The following is a 22,999-nucleotide window of genomic DNA, read 5'->3' on the forward strand; positions in this document are numbered from 1 at the left end:
TCTTACATCAATGTCAGCACCACTATAGACAGGGAGTATGTCCATTAAAATCACATAAGAGAAGAATGGGAGGTGACAATTAAAGTAAAATAACATCTAGGTCCAACTGACTGTCTCTCCTGAAGACAGGTAGATAGCATAAATAATGATTGTGTGACCCAAAAAGAGACCAATTGCCTCAGCCTCAAGTGAAATGGCTTGCAATACAGATGTGGAACCAGCAAAGACACACTATTACTATCTTTCTTATAGAGGGAAAAGAAAACTGCTTTATGGTAACAGCATAACAGGACAGAGGAAAATTTCCTGTTAGGAGATACATACTGGACAGTACAAATCAATCAGGGCTATAATGTTGTCTAAGTTAGAACGTACACCTCAACAGTTCCACTATATCAATGTGGTCATTGCTACTGAGTAAGGGTTAAGTGATTAATGGCCTTTGGTTTGTGACTCCCTCTCTTTTCTTTAGAAGACAGAGGTCTGTCAACCTCCATGGATTCTGCCCAAGTTAGGTGGCAGACCTCTGTTAGAAGACAGTGAGTTTAGTGACCGTGGGCATGACCACATAACAGTTTTGCAGCTTGGAATCAATAGAGAAGAACCCGAGTAGCCACCAGAAACAGACGTAAGGACAGAGACAGTAGCTGATGTGGACCTGTCAACTCTATTTTTCATAGAGGGCAACAAACTCTGATAATAAAATGAAAAAGACTATTCAGGATCGCAGAAAGATCGGTCTGCACACCCACTGAGGTGATATAGCATATATCTTTGATAATATGAAAAAAAAATATTTCCATTCCTCAGGATAGTATATGTTGTCAACAGTCCTCAAGCACTGTACCTCTTTTTTCTCTATCCACTTCAGACAAGAATGGGAATAGAAAGGGTAGGAGCCATCACAATTGATGTAATGAAGCTTCTGGTCACATAAATCTGTCTTGTGGTCTTTGCAATTACAACAGGCACAGCATACAGAGCCACAGCAAGAAGTCTCAGAGTGACCAAACTGCTGGCACTGGAAACCATAGAGAGAAATAGAAAATACTTACAATGCAAGTAACCCACCTTCACAGATGTAATTGATGTGGAGATATGAATGTTAAAATGAGAAAACTGGTAAGATGAAGTACTCCATCTTTGTAAGTGAAGATATGTTGCACGGCTGAAATTCCTTGACTGGAAAGACTGGTGAGAATCTCTGATTTGAGGATGTTAAGAAGATACCTCTCAGCAACAACTCCTTGAGATGTATTAAGAGTAGCATGGGGAGTAACCTGAATAGACAAATCTCTAAGAGGAGTTTGGTGTATTCTGGGTTTGATGATTTAACCAGAATGTCTCAGCATCTTAATTTCTGGACAGATTTTGGAGAGCCAGTGAGTCCTTCTAAGCCATTCTGAATAAAGAATGGTAACACCTGCCCAGAGGAGTTTTCAAATAGTGAATAAAAAATGAGGAATCAAAGTATGTTATCAACTGTAGCTTGAAAATGAGTATCAGAGCCCTCCAAGCATGGTTGCTTACTGATCATGGGTTGTTTCACCTTAGAAGTAAGTGGGTGAGAGGTGCGAGAAGCCTGAAGTAAAAGTGAAAAACGTGCTGTCCACTGATCCTACCTACCATAGAGCCTTATGAAGTGACATGATACATAGATGAAAGCAGAAATTTCAGCAGCAATACCAGGATTTCATGGACACCACATCTAAAGACTAGCAGCATCAGATACAAAGCCCATAACACCTGTTGAGAACATCCAAAATTTGTACTCAGTTGAACTTTGCAACTGACCCAGAGGAGCAGCTGTCTAAACGAATTCAAGGCCAAAGAGTTGAGTTGGAATTGGATCCCTCAGCCAACTGGATCTTTTCCTCCCCTTCACGGGTCTCCATACGCAGCAAACACGTGGGTGGACATTTACATTCAATCCTAAAGTGGTTAACTGAAAAGACAGAACCTTCTCTGGGTGGTTCCATCATTACATACAGGCATCCACACTGAGGGGTATACAATATTGAAAAGATCCAAGTGTGTAATTCACAGAGTAGCTATAATTTTGAAAAAAAATGAAAGTGACATACTGAATAGTTATAATTTTGATAAGATTTGAGTGGATAGTTAACTTTTGGAACAGCTATAATCTAGAAAAGCTAAAACAGCTACTATAGCATATCCATAAGTTTAAGATGATCTTTGTGTATAGCTCAAATAGCAGCTACAATTTTGAAAAAGATATGAAAGTGATGCATTTAAACTGATCAGCAGTCAACGTAAGATTAAAAACACATCATGTTGTAATACAAAAACCACCTGAAGATGACTTAAGAAGGTCGAAATGTTGTTTTTTGCTTTATTAGTAAAAATGTTAATACCTATACCAGCTGTCCTCTGATACATTTGTACTTCAAGTGGGTTTCTTGTCATCACAGAAAACTACATTGGCTGTGCAGTTTTAAGGCAATTAAAATATGGATAAAATTGTAAATATACTTTGTTCTATGATTTCTTTCTTGATTGATGTTCTTAATGTTAGAAACAGTTGAAAGGTTTTAGATATACCTTTTATGCCCATGATTTTAAAGGATAAATAAAAAATTAAGTACATAAAAGAAAGTAAAACATCAAGGAACATATGCAACAAAAGTAAACAAAAAAGTAAAAATAAAGAAAATGACAGAACATTAAACATACAATCATCACAGGAAAAAAAACAACAGAAAAAAAGTATTCTAGTCAATGGAGAAGCTATTAGTCTCCTTTTACTCCACTAAATCAAGTACTTTTAATCAATTTTTATTTTAATTCAGTGTTGCTTACCATACTTTATTTTTGTGGTTTTTCACTTCTGTGTAAACATGCATGTATTTACTTTCATACACTTTATAGTATACACCAATTTTACTGTTTTTTGCAACAAATTATATAACAAAAATGTTTTTCCTCAAAACCCTACAATCGTAGCAAACTGAAAAATACTGAGAAAAGAGAAAAATACATACCCATCATCTGTACCAGAAACAAAATGTTGTTCATTGATTAGCTGAACACAGTCTATTGAAGCACTGAAATATAAAAAAAATAAAAAAAATACAAAGTTACAGTTTGGTTAATAAGCCATTTTTGTAAAGTATTTATTAAAACAAGAATCAAATATTAATGTTTTCCAACTTGCTAATGATTAACACAGTTTTTTATTTCAACTACATATTAACCACAAAACTTTAAATACATTATATACTGATCTTTTAACTAATATAATCAACAAATGAAGCTGATATATTAACTAAAGCAAGAAAAAATACTGACCTATTAATCTCCAATCATTTGCTTTTCTGAGCTATACTACATAATACTTTGTTTTACACTGGTTTTCCTCTGAATATTGAGGAAGACCATCTAACAGCCACTTTCACAGAGGAGGTTGATATCTTGCCAGAATTTGTCAAATGTGATAAAAGTGTTTCTTTTGAGTGCTTTAACACTGACTTTATGTAGTATTATCTGTGAGTCAGTTACAAGTGTTGGTGGTACTGTCTATTTGTGGTTTGTTCTTTTCAGCAATTCATTGGAGAACTAATTTTATAGTTTCCAGCTTGTTTGTGTTGGTAGGGTCATTGTAGAGCTGAAATGTCCCAATTGAAAAGACAAGTGCCTTGATGATGGAATGCATAGCCTTTACACTAATACCTAGCATATAATTTTGTTTCTGAAATCACTGATATTTTATGATGCCGATGAAACTTGTGAGATAAAATGTCTTTTATAGGGACAGCTGAAGTAATTCCAGTGTCCAGTTTTAACCCTATTACATACAACTCACAAGCAGCTTTCTTATGATGAGTTCACATTTGCTTATCAAATTTCAAAATTTAATTAAAAATAACAGTCTAATGTTATTTGGAGTAATTTGGAAAGAGAAATGTAAAATTGATTAAACTTTAATTTCTAAGCAGCTCTGATGGGTATTACTTATAGTTTTTTTAGAATTTTTCTGCTCATCCTAAAGTAAATGCTTATATATACTCAGGAAAATTCATATCTTTGAAATAGACTTATCTATGTTTTGTTTCTCAGGTGATTTTCTCGTCAGTGATTTTACTTCTACAGCCATGTGTGGCAAGCTGTTATAGCAAGTGGGATATGTCTATTCTACTAATAAAGCTTTGAAAAGAGATATAACCAATGGCTTAAAACAATGTAAAGTAATTTATCTTTTCAAGAAAGTGACTATTCAAAGTTCCTAGAGTGATGAACAATGGATCCTAACATGAAGTTCACAACACTTAGGAAAAAGAAGAAAAAAGAAAAACACCTACTAACCTGCAAATCTTTTAGAGTTTCTTTTCATGTTTCAGTAGTATTAATATTTTTGTATTATGGAATTTTTGTTTGAAAGTTACAGGTATAGTTTTCTATGAGAAAACAATAAGTCAGGATATTTATAGTTAGTGAGTATGGTAAGCTACAAATTTTGCAAGGGTGAACTATTCAGATAACAGAAAAGCTTTTTTATTGTATATGTGTATTTGAAAATTTTATATCCTCAAACAACACATACAAGGCCATCTAAGTTATTAAAAAGAAATTATAATTGTTAAAGAGGGCTTGAGCTTAGCCAAAAATATAGCTAGAAAAATATCATCCATATCAGCATATGCCTAGGATACAAGTTGTGTATCTACCTGTAAATGCTTTTACTGTTGATCAGAGTGACATTTTTTTAGCTACATAACTGCCAAAATGGATAAAGGTAAATAATAAATAAGAAACACATTAGAACTCATCGGAGATATAAAATGTAACTTTCTGTTCAACATTAATAATAAAAAAGTTTTATTTCTTCAATACCTTTCAATAATTACTTTTAGTGTATGACAGACACAATATGAACAGAAGAGAAAATGAGTATGCTGTTATTAGAATATGCACATAAATTAGTTTTATTAGAAAATAATACTATTTGGCATATTTACAATATTTGAAGCACAGAATAAGTATACACAAAATGCACAATGAAAGCAAGTACTTTACATAGTTTTTAAAATAACCATTTAACAACAAAATTTCCAAAAATCTATAACTTAAAACTATACAAACAAGATAAATTAAAAATTTGAAATGCTAAACAGACTTGTTGTTGTCCCCAAGTTTGTCAGTAAGGATTTAATCAGGTGTTTTGCATCTTTTTAATCTTATATAGATGTGTAGTAATCATACAAATATTTGATTGTGCATCATCCAGGAAGGACTAGATAAGGCTTTGGTAGAGTACAAGTGGGAGATGTCTTCAGTTACATGTAACAGTACCAAAGCAGATAGACTTAGCCATGACATCAGCAAGTTTGCTCCCACGAATACCGACATGGTCAGGTGTCCATAAAAACCAGATAGAAAGAGAAGAAAAACAAGGGCAAATCATCTTTGAATATCACACAGCATACAGAGTCACCTGATTTTGAACCATTTGTATAAACAAGGTATATAATAATGGTTCAAAAGATGTTCAGCAAATAGAGAGGGTACTTCCAATCAGGAACATCTGTCTTCCTCAGATGACTAAAAAAAAAGTCACAGGCAGAGATGGTAAATAATTAATGGTGGAATGGGCTGAGCAGTGGAGCAATGCCATCCAAGGACAGACCAAATTTAGCCAACTTAGCCTGGATACAAAGGTCATAAGGAAGAATGGCAGATCATCTATTTTAAAATGGCATAGCCTACAAAGGAAGAAAGACACAATACCTGGTAAGATGCTGTGGTAAGGATCAAAGTTTAGAAGCATACTGCAAAAACGTTACAAGTGGTGGAGGTTAAGAGGAGGTTTGTGGGACTCAGTGTATAAACTCTCGATTGGAGAAGTGTGAAAAGCCCCTGTGCAAAACCAAAGCTCCAGATTGTGAATAGGGTACAGTATCTTCAAGGCTAAGGTCCTAGCAGAGCCCTGGACCAGAGATACATAGTTCAGTTCGAAGTGAATGAAAGCTCAACAAATCTTGAGCATAGAACATTGATCGTTTTCCCAAGAAGTGGGAGAGAGAACACAGAGAATTCAGTGCCTTTGTACACTTGAGAGGTAGCTGCTTTGTGTGAGGAATGAAAGTTTACAGTCAAAGAAAACCCCCTCAAAGAACATTTTGCCTTAGGAACCACTGGGAGAACATCACCACAGAGACAGAGCTTGGAATCAGCGTGCATAATCTATTAGTGGCAAAAGTGCATGCAAACAGTTTTGAAGAAAGAAAAGGTAAAACTTTTTGCTATTGTTCACTTAGACAAGAGACTGAGGGCAGTTTGAAGCTGCTGCTCTATAAATCTCATGCTTGATGACCACCATGAGATGTTGAAATAATCGACATAGAGCCACTTGCAACATTAGAAGGAAGTTGTGTAGTGATAACATTAGTATTGATACTGAAAAGTGTGACAAACATGACAGCCCCCAGGGATAAAGTTCCTGTGAAAAAGAACAGGAAAGTGTCAAACTCAAGCATACTTGGAATCACCTATATAGTCAATAGTTCTGACTAAAAATGGGTAAATGGCCATGCAACCCACAGGAGTTGAGATCCTGTAAAATGCCATACCTACATGTAGTGTTGTATGCCTTCCCAGGTCAAAGAACACAGAAATAAGATCTTTCCTCTTGAGGGAGGCACATTGATCAACATTTTAAGTCATTCAGCTTTTTTTAGAAAGAATGAAAAAAACTGGATTCTACAGAAGGCACATGCTATATCTTAAGCTACTACAAAGGTGTTTGAAAACGTTTCAAAGCCTTTTAATACATTAGCTGCCAATTTAGCAGTGTTGATCTAGTTTTTCTTTGTCTCCATTAAACACCTAATGATTATGATGTTCAAATATACTGTTGGTGTGAACATGTTTTACATCACCATGAGAAAAAAACCTATACACTGAATAAGTGAGCTTACTTCTCTTTGTTTTAATAACTGGTGTTTAGGGTTACTGATGAGGAGTGGAATTTTCTGAAACTAGTACAACCTAATAACACAAGTTGATCAAAGTGAAGATTAAGCTGAACCTTCTTTGAACTAGACTTCAAAATTACACAGTTTTTTGAATACCAAGTTTATTTATTGTGATGATTATGGTATTGATCCAATCTGTTTGGCAGGTCTTCTACTTGCTCTGAGCATTTGCTAAAAAATGTTTTGTAGGATGATGATTCAATGATCATTATTGATACATTATATTTTTTATGGGTATGGATAAGAATTTCATAAAGGCATCAGCTAATATTTCAGAAATGCAAACTGTTGTTAGAGCTTGATAATTAGTGTAATTTGCTAACTGATTAATCATCCGGCTCATTAACTCTCCTCACATAGGCTCTGTCAAATAGACCAAGAACATAACCACTTTGTACTCATTACAGTTTTGGTACTACTAAGTTTTAATAATATTGTGTGTATCGTCACAACTTTGGCAGACTTTCAACAAATATTAGAAGTCTTTTACATAAAAAATCAGACATTTTAGTAGTGTATTTTTAATAAATGTTTGTAACTACATTTTTTACTAGTTTGAGCACAAAGAGATTTTCTTGTTAAGATTAAGAATACTTTTCTTCAGCATACATCTATACATGTATATATACACACATATACATACATACATATTTAGACACACTTAAATTTTATTGTTTTACTGCTTTTTGAACCATATCTAACTACTATTAGTGCCATTATAAGTTGTAAATCATTTGCAGAACATGTGGCTCATATTACAATATTGAATTTCATTATTCTTGAGCTACACTGAACTGCTTGCATGTGTGCCTCACAAAAATGTTTTTTATTATGATTATTATTTATCTAATCTAACCTTAACCCTATCATCACTGACATCCTTTTTTGCTGATGTCACAAAATTTTAGTGATTTACATTTAAAACTTAATTAAACTACTTTTTTTTAAATTATACCAATTAGTATAGCATAAAATCAAAGCTAATAACCCATATTTTAATAGTACACAAGTTTCAAGCTCTTACTTTCATAAGACAATATTTTAAAAAAAATCGTGAATTTCGTGTAGTGTAAGAAATGTGACATTTTCTCTAGGCATCCTTTCTTCTCTATTTTATTCACTATCCCTCGAAATTCAATTTTAAATAATTTACTATAAAAGTTTCATTGCTCAGACAGACCATGACTTTTATAGCCTTCAATCTTGTTTGGTTACAGAGCCATCAAAGAGAAAATCATACCTCTCTTGCCACACACACCTAACATCATCTCTTTCAGGATTTGTTAATAGTTCTATTTTACATTTAATTCTATATTATCTATAACAAAGAGAAAGCAAGGTTTTCATCTACCATATGATATATTCATTGTTTTCTGAGAATAGTAATTTTCTCTGTTAGAACAAATTTTGTTTCCACCAAAAACATAATAGCTAGCTTGGATGAGTTTGCAACAGCTCTTGTTACACAGTTAGAAAGCCAAACAAATTGTAATAGTTAGGGAAAATTGTTTGTTTTTTATGTGTTATTGTTCTATGTTTTTTATCCTTTTGTGTATCTGTTTGTAATTAAGCACAAAGCTACAGAATGGGTTATCTGTGCTCTGCACACCACAGGTACAGAAGCCTGGTTTCTAGCTGTCGTTATTGTGCATGAAGGGATGTTGTCTTCCTATTAGTGGAGAGCTTTTGTTGCATTGGGATATTATCATGCAGTAGCATAATTCAAGAGAAATCTTGTTAGGTTATGTAAAAGTTCACTAAAGGCTAGAGGCATGCAAACCTCTGACACAAACAAAGGGACAATAGCTAAACTGAGTGCAGAAATGCAGTATCCTCCCAGAAAATTATAATAATCCATCCTAAACAGCATAAGGACCATAATAGTTTATAAATGTTTTTATTTTATTTCATTAATTTATTGCTCTTGTAACTGTGTACAACTATTAATCCCATGATACAAGCTTTAATCATATTACAAATGTATAGCTCAAGTTATAATATTGAATTACATAATGCACAAGCTTCTTGTGAGCATATTTCATGGAAAAATTTATTAATATTATTTTTCAGTATCTAACCTAAACCAATTCAGTTTAATAAGTTTCTTATGAAAGTTTTACATAAATGCAATTTTAGTACTTATTTTTGGTCTGTTATTTGTTTTATATCCATTGAAACTTAACCCTACTTTCTTGTAACAGCAGTAGCAATAATACATATAATATTTTTTTATAATTTCAAACGTGATTTAAGAATGCAAAATAATAACATGACCAAAGTAACAATGTCTTTACATAATTCCCTTAGATGTTCAACCTGACCTCAGCAACAGTAACTTTTAATTTAATAGCCAAATAACTCAAAAGCTTTCATGAGAACAAGCTAGCATTATACATCATTTAATAAATTAAAATCATCTTTAACTTGGTCATAAATGATGTAACAGCAAATATCAAAAAGAATTATTTACATTTTGTGAAAGAGAGAATGCAACAGGTAGGCAGGAGAAGTGGGTATTTACCTTCTGGTTTATACCTTGTAACAAAGAAGAATGGAGACTATAAGAACTAAACTACACCTTATTAATTTAATACTATAAATATGTGATTTATGTACATAAAATGTTATATAGTGATGATGTAAGAAAAAAGGTCAAATCAGAACAAATAAATGCCACATGATACAGACAAATAGAACTTGAGAATTTATTTAAATATTCCTTTTTGAAATTTAGACATTAAACCCTACACAGTAAACAGTTAACTTCATCAACTATGTTTTGGTACAAAGTTTAGTCACAAACATTGATAATAAAGTAGTTTAATTATATATTAAAAGTTACTTGGTAAAAAATAATTACACTCCTAAGATGAGTTACCTACCACAAAGCATAAACACACCATCACACTTCCATCAGTGACACCTTCCATTACAAAACTGTTCCTTTAATTCAATAACTATGACTTATTTACATTGTAACTCTCATGAAAGTTCTTTATGAAAAATAAAACTAGTTGATGAAATAATTTCAAATTTGTATTGAACAATCCTAAAATTACATAGTTTTAGAAAAAAAAGGACATTTTCGTTTTTTCTACTATTTATAATAAAACATTCATTGTTTAATGTAGTTATTTGCACTCAGATTCTGAATAGTTCGCATGCAATATCATTTTCATTTTGAGTATAAAAATACTATTATCTTATAGTTTTTACATTTCACTTGCATAATCTTTAGAATCCTAAATGAATATCAAATGTTTTTAAAGTAATTTTTTATATCATTTACTTTAGTTATTATCATTAATGTTCAGTGGAATGAAATGATTCAATTTAAGAAATGGAAATATGTGCATACCTTTTAAATGTTTATAGATTGTTTTGCCATCTTTTGTTCTGCCATATGCATTATTTCATGTTTTTATATTTTCACTTTCAGTTTATTTTTAATTTTCCTCTCCAATTTGTCTTTTCTTCTTGATGCAGATATGCAAACCTGTTCCAGCAGTTATTATAGAGCAAATGTTCACAAATTCTTTTATTAATGCTTGCAATGTGAATGCCAACTTGCATAAACATTTTCACGAATCAAACTACATCAAGTGTATACTGTCATGAAATTTTTAAATATGCATTTATAAGCATGAATAATACATAACTAATTAAAATATAAATGTAAAACCTAACTGCAATCTAAGTGTTTAGCAAACTAATACATATAAGGTGAGAAACACTTGCCAAGCACTAGATACACCTCAAAATAACAATGAATTAATATTTATTTCTATATCATGCTACAAATTCATACACTGGTAGAGGTTTCTTCAGGCTACAACTGAATAGTGCAAAATCTCCTCTTTTTATTGGTTGTAAGCATGTCATTAAAATTCAAAGTCTTGCTTGGAAATGCAGCTTTGACTTTGGAAGTGAATGTAGCTGACCTTAAGCTTAGAAATATCAGAATGTAAAGTCCTGGAAATTTTCCAGATGCTAATGAAAGACAGGTGCAACTTTAATTTGATCTTCTATGCCAACAGTCTTCATTCTATTCTCAAAGTATCATGTATAATAGCTCATAAGGTACATGTTGTAACCACAAGCAGATCGTGTGAAAGTAAAAACCTGCAGTTTTAATTGTTGTTTTACACGTTTCTTTAAAAAATGTAGAAGAATAAATCTTAGATAATAACATGTTTAATAATTGTAATTTCATTAAAATACATTCATATTCAAGTGGTTTAATTAAATTTTGAATGTCACCCATAACATGAACAGAATGTAATTAAAAATGGCAACAGTGACACATGTGGTTATAGGTTTAAGTACTAGTTATGAGAAAATGTGCACTTATTATTATATTTTCACTATTTCCAGCATTCATTACTAAACTATAGCCTTAAGTGTAATGTTAGCATACATCACTAGATCTGACCATCTAACACTATCACTAACCTGTGGCCTTGAAACACCAGCTGGGATTCCTCTACTATTTTCCAGATTCTTATGGTGCTGTCTCGACCACCTGAAGTAATGGCTCTCTCTCGTGTTAAACTGTCAATAGCTGTTATACCATCCTGATGGCCAAATCTACAACACAAAAATGATGTTAGTGCAAATAAATTAAAATATAATGTAAGTCACTGTAAAAAGTTGTGTTCATACTCTCACTAACACTCTAGTGAGATTAAGCTTGGCACACATGGTCTAAATGGGCTGTTATCTTAATATTTTTTAGGTTTTTTTTCAGACAAAGACAACCATTTGAGATAGTTACATAAATAGCTATTGATAATGTAAGAGCTTTATCATTCACTTGAATTTCTAACTTTAGAAAGACTACAATTTGATATAATTGCAATACAACTCAAATAAATTACAAACAAATATAATTCATAGCATGTGAACTTATACATATAAATAACATCTCTGAAAGTCACTCACAAAGTTTCTACATAGGCCATTTCATCCAAGTTCCACACCTTCACTGATCTGTCTCGTGAACCACTGAAAAGCTGATGACTACCTTTACGGAAAGTGAGACCCTGGAAATAACCACCATTAAAAAATTATAATGAACAGTATTTTTTGATATTAATAATGCCAGTTTTCTTCACAAAAAAACCAGCAAATTTAAAAGTTAATACAAGAAAAATAATTTCCTCCAATGTGCCTTTGAAAGCATGAAAAACTATAATGCATTTTTTTATTAAATTAATATTTTTAGTATTACAATAATTCAAAGTAAGCTTAGAGAACAGATTTAGTAGAACATTTTATAAAAGCCTTCTTGGACATTTTCAAATTAAAAAAATGTAGTTTCCTATTGTCAAAATTTGGCAACAAAATTCATGACAAACTGTTTTTAAGAGATTATAATGTAATCTAATTTTTAGATAGTTTAGTTTTTCTTGCAAAAAGCAACAAATTTAAGAGTTAATATCAGTGAGTTTATTATTTTCTTTTAAAATTTGTATTGTTGGAAAGCAGGAAAAACTATAAACTGACAATAGGATTTTTTTATTTACTTATAATGTAGCACTTGGAATATAGTCCATAAAATGAATTAAGTATCAAACTTAAGTATATCACAACAGGTAATTTTCAAATAATTCAGCTTGATTTAATAGCTAGTTAAAAGAAAAATGTTGATGGTAAAAACCACCAAGAAATTAACTATATATATATATACACACACACATATATATACACACACACTATTATCAATACGATGTTTTGAGCAATGCCCTTCTTCAGGTATCAGTAACTGAACACTAAATCTGTTAGTTAATATTTAGTTAGATTGAAAAATTTTGTCATTTTGAAAAGCATTGAACTGCTAAACAATTTTCAACATTTTTTAGTTCATACAAAAAAACACAGATAAACAACATTAACTTTCTGATATCATTTTAGTACCTATGAAAAACAAATAAACATCACTATATTTTTTATGTTATTTAGTTTGTCCAAAATAAAACAGATAAACATCATTCATCTTCCTAACATTCTTTAGTTTAAATATCAATAAACAGATAAACAGCATTAATCTTTCTGTCATTATTTAGTTCATATAATAATTTTTCATGTGTTTTAAATTACTGTTTATGAAACCACACAAACAAGGAAATAACAGTACTGATGATAAAATCTATAAAAATATGTAAAGGTTTGAAACTGGAGAACAAAAACTACACAACTCACTGAAACTGCATCTCGATGACCTTTAAATGTATGAATTAGTTCCATGGTATCAGGGTTCCAGATATGAATTATTTTGTTTTGGCAGCCAGATGCCTGTAATGTCAAAGCAAATTTGGCTGAAAGACTCATTTTATTTCATTATTCTTGTCATGAAATTTCAAGATCTTGTTGTGAGACATTCTTATGAAAACCCTATAAATATTTTCCCTTCATCTCAGAATTTCAATCATTTATTGCTCATCAGAAAGTTCTTTTTTATATATATATCCAGACAGTTTGAATGGTTTTATAACTTGCTGATTGGAATAACCATAATTTATGGGTACAAATCATGGAAAACATGGCAATAACTGACATACATTTATAGGTTACCTAAGTCCTGACCTTCCAAAATGGTATCAGGTTAGGCTAGGTAACAACATTTTTTATCAATTATCATTTTATATTTAATATATGTAGTTTCTTTCAACAAATACATTCTTTTATTTATATGTGTTATTTTAATATGATAAACTTACATTATTAGGCACTGGTGAACTTAATGTAAATTACAATATCATTATTATGGAAAAAAGACCCTACTGCTATAAACACCTGTCACATCCTCTCTTTCGGGATTTGACAGTACATGTAGTTCTCTTATGTTTATGGCTATATTAGTTATAACTAATAGACAAGCAAGGTTTTTTTCATCTATCAATGACATATCATACTACATTATTTTTTGTATAGAGATTTGTAGATTCTTAGGAAACCTTTTTTTCCCACAAGAATGGCATTGTATCGGTGGATGACTTTTTTAATGGTTCAGTGCATCACTAAAAACACCAGAACATTTGTGAAAGTTATGGAACATTGTCTACTTTATGCATTTTGTTATTCCACGTTCTTTGTTGTATATTACAAATATAATTTAATGCATGATAACCATTAATATGAAAAAAGTGATATTCAGAGAATTATGGATTTTCATCATGTTTTTTCTCTCTCATGAAAAATATCTTTCAAAGAGAAAACAGTTCTGTAATGAATCATCTTAAAATAAGGTCTTACTATATACGGAAAATATTCTACTGTAACAAATTTCTAGGGTCCTACAGTATGCATTCAAGGAAACAGATAAATATCATTCTCTTTTTGACATTCCTTAGTTCGCAAACAAAAGGATAAATATCATTATCTACTGACACTCTACATTTCACATACAAAGAAACAAATAAATATAATTGTTTTTGACATTCTTTAGTTCAAAAATGGAACAAATAAACAGTACTGATCTTTCTAGTATTTTTGTTCACACTCACAAAAAAAAGATAAATATCATTACCTTTTTGAAATTCTTGAGTCCAGGAATAAACATCATTAATTTTTGTAACTCTTTAATTCATGCATAAAAAATAGATGAAAATCACTAATTTTTAACATTCTCTAGTTAAAAGATATGGAAATAAATACCATTAACCTTTCATACTTTTCTTACTTAATATATAAAGAAACTTTAAACACCACTGATCTCCCTAACTCTTAATTTTTATTTTACAAAGATTAAGAAGACATCACTAAACTCTTACAAATCACCGATTCTTGCACACTACAAAAGTCAACACGTAAAAATATCCCATGGCTAATAAAAAAAAATGTGTATCATTAGCCTAAAGTATAAATATTATAGATTTACCAGAAATTTTGTATCTGAGGAAATAGCTAAACACAGCACATGAGAGGTGTGCCCATTATGACGATCATCTGTCCCTTTCCTCCCACCAGGTATCACCTTCACTTTTTTCCCTGTAATTATGTTCCCTAGTAAGAAAATAAAATTCTGCAATATAGTTTCTTAAGTTAGTATTATTACAGAGTGAAAAAAGAAGAAATTCAAGAAAGTGATAATAACAGTGTATTTTAACAGTAAAAATCTATAATATTGTGTACTTAATGAAACATTTCTTTACTAATTTACATTTAATATGATAGATATGTGTATGCAACACATACTTTGTATTAGTGTATTTAAGACACAACTAAACAATGGAACTATATGACTCAGTGAATTAATACTGAGGACTTGTATTGGAAATACTGTGGCTTTAAAACTTGTCCATACCAAGTCATTGTTCATTGAAAAGCAAACTATACCCCACATTTGCTTCCATTTACCACACTGTAAAATGGGCTGGTAGCTAAGGATTAACTTGTGGTGGTTTGCTTGTTGTTAAGCACAAAGCTGAATAACAGTCTATCTGTTCTCTGATCACATGTGTATCAAAATCAAATTTTTAACATTATAAGCCTTTATATTTACAACTTAGCTACTGTAGGACCAGCTACAAAAGGACTGACATTTTATCTTCCTCTGTATGTGCTATAAGAATCTGGAGTTAAGAATGTCCTATGTGCCTTTAGAATGTGGAATATATGTAACTTCAGCTTCTTATCAGTGTTTAACAGAGCACCTTTGCATTAATATATAATATTTAACATACAGCTTTGTATTAATCCAATTTATCATGTACCCTTGCATTTTGATTGTTTTTAAAATGTGCAAAAAGCTCAAAAATACTAGAACACTTGCCATTCCAAATTTTGAGTTTACAAACTAAATGGAAGGCAGATAGTTAACAGTGTCCATTACCAACTAGAACTACTTGAGAAAAAGTGGAATTTGACTGTCACTCTTATAATACATACAAAACACAATGTGAATCACATTTCTGTGATAACAAGTCATGATAGGCCAAATTCAAAATATTTCTGTTAGATGGGCTAATTGCTGTATATCATTGAATTTCAACATCTTTCTGTATGGACAGATTAACTAATTTATGTCACTCACATTTTACATATTTCTGTAAGACAGGCCAACTGCTGTGGATCACTGAAGTCCAACATGTTTCTGTAACACAAGCCAATTACTGTGCATTACTGAAGTCAATGTTTTCCTGTAGGGACAAGTCAATTACTTTCTTCCACTTCAAACAGCTATCATCATGTAATATAGGAGGAGGTGTCAGTGAACCAAAACCGAATTTTAAGACCTTCAGGACAGCTAAATATTGTCTTTGAAGTAACATTAACTTAGAAAACTTGTTTCAAACTGAACCCACATGGTTCACTTTCTATATTTTCCATAAATATGATACTAGAAAGTATAACAAAATCACCACATGAAATACTATGTATAATGTTTAGACTATCAAAGGACAACTAGAGCAAAGCAAGCAAGTCCATAACACCATCATTTTAAATAAACTTTTTATAGAGTTGCATAAGCCAACACATTTTAATAAAAGAGCAAGCTTAACCCCATTTTATTTATCATAATGAATACTTACTTGCTCTATGCAAAATATAATTTAATGTGTACAACACTTTATTTAAAAAAAAATAACTAGATCTGGATTTATATACCTATATACTTATTCAGCTGTTGAAGAATGCTTAAAGCAAGTAGTCAGTTAAGGAAAATATCCATATTTTTAAATTTCAGAGAGGATCTAGATATACAATTTTTATGTAAATCACATTTATTTACTATTTTATATTGACTAAACTGCATTTATTATCCTTGCATTAGAACATTCTGGTAGGAAAAAATCCAAAATTCTATTTATAGTTACACATCTGTTTAACTGCAGACTAAATTTTAACAATTGGTTACAAAATTGAAAATTTAATGAAATTTTTTTCTGTTTCTTCACAAGCAGCATTTGACATTTTGATAATTTACTTCAAATATTTCAGAAAGTCACTGAACATCCTTCAATTTTTTCATAAAGTTTCATTAAAAACAAACATTTTCACAACCTATGCAAAAATTAACTTAAAATCCATTCCATAATTAAGAATAACTGTAACAAAAAACAGGGATAAATGAATCAATCAATATCTTGCCTGTTGACTGGATGAGAATATGTTTAAAACCAAAAAGTGCAAAAACTGATAATAATGCTGATATATGCCACAAACAAATTGTTAGAACTGTACTTAATTGAAACTGTATAAACCTAGCAGTTGCTTTGCAAAAAATAACTGGGTCTGGCCCTCTGGGCATTTTGACAGCAGTGACTGAAGTTCAACATCATTACGTAAGACACTGTGCATTGCTGATTTTTAACATCTTTTTATCAGGTCGAACTAACTGTTGGAATTTCTACCTAATATTTATTCTAGGCAGAGCAGTTTGAAACACTAATTTTAGTTGGTACAATTTCTAAGTAATTACATCTAAAAAGTTGTAAGACCTATGATACATTAGTAAAACTTATTGTAATGTTAAATTAGGAAAAAAGGACCATTTAACACATTTAACAGAAGTACTCTAACCTAAACAGTCAACATTTGAAGTTGTATTACTGAAAGGTCCCTGTTTTTAAGGTTGGCAAAAAGAATAATTGGCTTAAAATATTTAATTTGCTTCTTTCACCTCGTCTTACAACCTATACCACACCACTGCGTTTATTTCAGTTTGTGTCTTAGTATCAATGTCATCTGTTTTTATCACCTAATACTACGCAGTTACAAAAACTCAAGCCTCTTAAAAAAGGATTGAGTTATTTTTATTCTTTTTTATTTATATTTTGTATTATTTCCTCTCTCATGATAAATATTTTGGATGTTGTTGTTTTGCTTCTATAATAATTTATTCAGCATTCTGGATCATATTTTCTCATGATAAGTATTCAGTACTTTGAATGTTTTTTTTCTTCCCATGGTAATTTATTCAGACCTCTGGATGTATTCATTTATTACACAATAAGTTATACTCTTCTTAATTTTTGTTTTTATTCTATGATAACCTAATCCATACTCTGAATGTTATTTTTCTCCTGGAAAAGTTATTCACTACTCTGGATATATAAACATTTTAATAAGTACTGGATATTAAGGTTATTTCCAGCCATCAGCAAGTTTTTTTTTTAATATTTTGTTTCATAAAATTCAGCCATTGATAAATACCTTGTACATTTAGTATTAGAATGAGTATAGCTGAACAATGTGACAAACTAACCTAACACTATTATTCATAAAAGCTTCTCTTTCACAACAATAAAACATTTCATGTGGTATTAAAATGCAAATAATATACTACTCAGCTTCACATTTTGTTTGCTAAATAGATTATTAATACAGTAAATAATAGTCATTATACAGGTTGTTGGTGAAATATAAAACTTTTACATCGCATTCTTTAATATTTTGCTTAAAAAACACTTTTAAAAATTTTACTAACAAATACAAAGCACAAAGAAATTGATTTATTTACATACTTAAAAAAAAATTTATTCCTGATTCACATTGCACCTTAAGTTAAAGCATTTTGTTTCAAAGGATAACATAATAAAAGTTTCACTTCTATTTAAAATATTTATACTTACATTTAATAACAGAACAATCTTTTGAACCAGTATATATGTACTGACTATCTGGGGAAATGACCAGACAGGTCACTGGTAGCTGATGACCTCGCAATACTCTTAAATCATCCAAGGTAACTGTTTCCAACTAGAAGAGCAAATAACTCTAACTGATATTTTGACTAAATTGTACATTTCAAAATATCAATCTTAAAAAAAATATGGAAAACTTTAATTTTTACTGCAGATACTCTTGAAATTAGGAGAAATGTTAACAGAATAAACTTCAATAATAATATGATTTAGGAAAAAACAAAGTACACTGAAACTGTGGTAAACATTAAATAATAGAAACAACAAATTTATGATAAGTAAGGCTGAAAAATAATGTTCACTAAATTCAAGGATGAAAAAATAAAGGTAAACTACAATCAGAATAACAAAGGTGAAAAATAATATGGAGTATTAAAATCATGGTATGATAGCTTAAAGATAACAAGAAACAATAAAATCATATTAAGGGAGTTGAAAGAATAAGATTTACATACCAAAGGATGGATGAACAGGGTGTTTATGTATTAGTTTCAAGTGCTTATCACTACATCTACAGTATATTTCACTAAGATTAGGGTGATCATTATTAAAGTTTCCAGTTAGTATTTCTAAATCTAAATGTATAATGTACTCATTATCTCTATTGCTATAAACTTTGTCAGTTTGACCATGTATATGTGTGCATGACCCTGAAGTGACCATCAGTTTTCATACTGCAACTTTTAATGTTTCTGTATCTTCCCAAAATCTGACAAGTTTTCAGTAAATATTACAAGTCTTTTGTACACAAAAGCATTAGATTTTTCAAACTAACTATTTTTACTAAACATTTATCTGTGGTAATGGGGAGTAAGAATATTCACTGCTCTGAGTGCAACATGATTTTAAAGGTTAAAAATACTTTTCTTTATTTGAAAACTGTAAAATTCCATTCATATAATCTCTAAAACCTTCTAACTATTATCAAACCTTTTTTCAGTAAAACTTTATTTTATCCATTATTTTTCTGTCCTAACCATATACCTATTTGGCCAACTTGACCAGTCTCATAACCACAATAATAAATATGAAATAAATCTAAATTATCCTTTTTTTCTTTCTAAGATGACTACAAATTGCAACATCAAACTACATTTATTTATCCTAAATAGATTAAAGCTTATAGCATCATACATCTCTTTATACTTAATTTTATTCCAAAATTGCTCTTTGAATTGTGTGTAACAAATAATCCTGACTCACAAACTGTAAATCAGTCAACAAATATGCAGCTCACATTACTATATCAAATTACACAACACCTACTTGCATGTATCTGTCATGAGGTAATTTTATATTACTATTATTTTTTCTTATCTTACCTAACCTAACCAAAGAGTTCTTTAGTTTTTACAGTTCAGTTACTTTTATAATAATAATTAAAGGATTCACATGAAAAACACGAGTTAGTACTTTGCTCAGTTCTCTCTCCTTTTTTTCTGTTAACTGCCAATGAAACTTTTAATTTATTTATTTAATTCAGAGGTTCCCAACCGGTGGGTCGCAACCCCACAGGGGGTCGCGAAGCCTTGGCAGGGGAGTTGCATAGCCTTGTTAGAAGTAGCTTGGGATAACATTAATTTTATTTCATCAATTACATTTTCATGCTCTTACATTTTTTTTTGTTTCGGTGCAAAGCAAAACGTGTGCTACGTTAGTTCAATGTCATTAGGTGATATTATGGGTGTATGTATGCGTGCCTGTGAGTGAATGTGCCTGTGTGAATGTGTATGTGTCTGCAACTGTATGTATGTGTGTACTAGTGAGTAGCGAGTATGTGAGTGCACGCGCATGTACGTATGCTTGTGTGTCTGTTTAGCTGTGATTGTGTGTGTGCTTGCTGTCGACACGTGAGTCACATGTCCGTTGCTGATTGATGGATGACGAATCACGCGACTGGCCACGCTCCCTTCCCTCCCAATACTTACCTCATAATTACTCTACCTGCACCCCCAACAAGTAGTCAGTGTAAGATCTACAGTTGCCAAAGCGTTCATTATTCAACATTTTTATTTTATTTTAACAAGGAGATAAGTAAGCAGTAGAGGCGAGTTGTGTCCATGGCTAAATGGTGCAGATACTCAGAATGCTACCTTAACATTGGCTTCACCACTGTGCTCGCCAATGACGGCATCGAGAAACCACACTGTGTTTTGTGCCATGCTGTCCTGAGTGCAGAGTCAATGAAACCATCAAAACTCAAGCGTCATCTCGAGACGAAACATCCAGAACATGCAAAGAAGGGTTTGGATTTCTTCAAATGGCACGAACGGTGTCTTAAAGCCAAAGAATCAATAGAAGTGGGTCGTTTCAGCAGCAGAGTGCAGCCGTAGTGGAAGCTTCATATGAGATTGCATTGAAATTGCTAAACCAAAAAAAGCCTCACACGATTGGAGAAACATTTTTTAAACCCTGCATGATGAAAGCAGTAAATCTTATTCTTGGAGAAGCCAGTGCAAAGAAGATGCAGCAAGTATCCCTGTCAAATAATACTATACAGAGGTGCATTTCTAAAGTGTCTATGGATGTAAAGGTACAGGTTTTGACTGAAATCAAGGGTTCCCCTTTGTTCTCCTTTCAGCTCGATGAGTCGACAGATGTAAGTTCATGTTCTCAGTTGCTTGTCTTCGTGAGATACATTAATTCAGGTGACATCAAAGACGAATTCTTATTCTGCAGTGCACTTGAAACCACAACGAAAGCTGATGATGTCATGGAAAAAGTTTCAACTTTTTTTCAAGACGACGATCTTCAATGGGAAAACGTGTGGGGTTTGTACGGATGGGGCACCGGCTATGCTGGGATCGAAATCAGGATTCCAGTCAAGAGTGAAGAAGCTAGCACCTCAAGCAAAGGGCATCCACTGCATGATTCACCGATATGCTCTCGCCAGTAAGACTCTCCCTGCCTCTCTGTACTAGTGAGTAGCGAGTATGTGAGTGCACGCGCATGTACGTATGCTTGTGTGTCTGTTTAGCTGTGATTGTGTGTGTGCTTGCTGTCGACACGTGAGCCACATGTCCATTGCTGATTGGATGGATGACGAATTGTGCGACTGGCCACGCTCCCTTCCCTCCCAATACTTACCCCATCATTACTCTACCTGCACCCCCAACAAGTAGTCAGTGTAAGATCTACAGTTGCCAAAGCGTTCATTATTCAACATTTTTATTTTATTTTAACAAGGAGATAAGTAAGCAGTAGAGGCGAGTTGTGTCCATGGCTAAATGGTGCAGATACTCAGAATGCTACCTTAACATTGGCTTCACCACTGTGCTCGCCAATGACGGTATCGAGAAACCACACTGTGTTTTGTGCCATGCTGTCCTGAGTGCAGAGTCAATGAAACCATCAAAACTCAAGCGTCATCTCGAGACGAAACATCCAGAACATGCAAAGAAGGGTTTGGATTTCTTCAAATGGCACGAACGGTGTCTTAAAAGCCAAAGAATCAATAGAAGTGGGTCGTTTCAGCAGCAGAGTGCAGCCGTAGTGGAAGCTTCATATGAGATTGCATTCGAAATTGCTAAACAAAAAAAGCCTCACACGATTGGAGAAACATTTTTTAAACCCTGCATGATGAAAGCAGTAAATCTTATTCTTGGAGAAGCCAGTGCAAAGAAGATGCAGCAAGTATCCCTGTCAAATAATACTATACAGAGGTGCATTTCTAAAGTGTCTATGGATGTAAAGGAACAGGTTTTGACTGAAATCAAGGGTTCCCCTTTGTTCTCCTTTCAGCTCGATGAGTCGACAGATGTAAGTTCATGTTCTCAGTTGCTTGTCTTCGTGAGATACATTAATTCAGGTGACATCAAAGACGAATTCTTATTCTGCAGTGCACTTGAAACCACAACGAAAGCTGATGATGTCATGGAAAAAGTTTCAACTTTTTTTCAAGACGACGATCTTCAATGGGAAAACATGTGTGAGGTTTGTACGGATGGGGCACCGGCTATGCTGGGATCGAAATCAGGATTCCAGTCAAGAGTGAAGAAGCTAGCACCTCAAGCAAAGGGCATCCACTGCATGATTCACCGATATGCTCTCGCCAGTAAGACTCTCCCTGCCTCTCTGCAAGATGTGCTTGAATCTGTAATCAAAATTGTAAATTATGTGAAGACTCAAGCACTCAACACTCGCCTATTCAAAGAACTATGCAAAGACATGAATGCTGACCACGAAGTCCTTCTCTTCTACACAGCAGTACGTTGGTTGTCGAAAGGAAACGTTATTAATCGTGTCTTTGAAATGGAAGATGAAATAAAGCTATTCCTGAAGACTCAAGAAAGGAAAGATCTTGTAGCTCACTTCGAAGATGAAGCATGGAATAAAAGAGTTGCATACCTAGCCGACATT

At 32.2% G+C, this 22,999-nt stretch overlaps 1 protein-coding gene across 4 annotated transcripts in view; it reads right to left on the reverse strand.

Moving 5' to 3' along the window:
* The window catches only part of U3-55K (U3 small nuclear riboprotein factor 55K), a 52,961-nt gene that overhangs the window by 5,686 nt on the left and 24,276 nt on the right, over window positions 1-22,999 (reverse strand). For 3 of the 4 annotated variants that reach the window (XM_076501276.1, XM_076501274.1, XM_076501275.1), the window contains 6 exons: window positions 18,569-18,695; window positions 14,872-14,996; window positions 13,194-13,286; window positions 11,934-12,034; window positions 11,445-11,579; window positions 3,003-3,065 (listed from right to left, as the gene is read on the reverse strand). In XM_076501276.1, coding sequence (XP_076357391.1) covers window positions 3,003-3,065; window positions 11,445-11,579; window positions 11,934-12,034; window positions 13,194-13,286; window positions 14,872-14,996; window positions 18,569-18,695 — 644 coding nt within the window. The remainder of the gene's footprint in view (window positions 1-3,002; window positions 3,066-11,444; window positions 11,580-11,933; window positions 12,035-13,193; window positions 13,287-14,871; window positions 14,997-18,568; window positions 18,696-22,999) is intronic. The other variant, XM_076501278.1, reaches the window with a different exon arrangement.

The sequence above is a fragment of the Tachypleus tridentatus genome, chromosome 5 (assembly GCF_004210375.1).
Source record: "Tachypleus tridentatus isolate NWPU-2018 chromosome 5, ASM421037v1, whole genome shotgun sequence".
In the NCBI taxonomy this organism is placed as follows: Eukaryota; Metazoa; Arthropoda; class Merostomata; order Xiphosura; family Limulidae; genus Tachypleus; species Tachypleus tridentatus.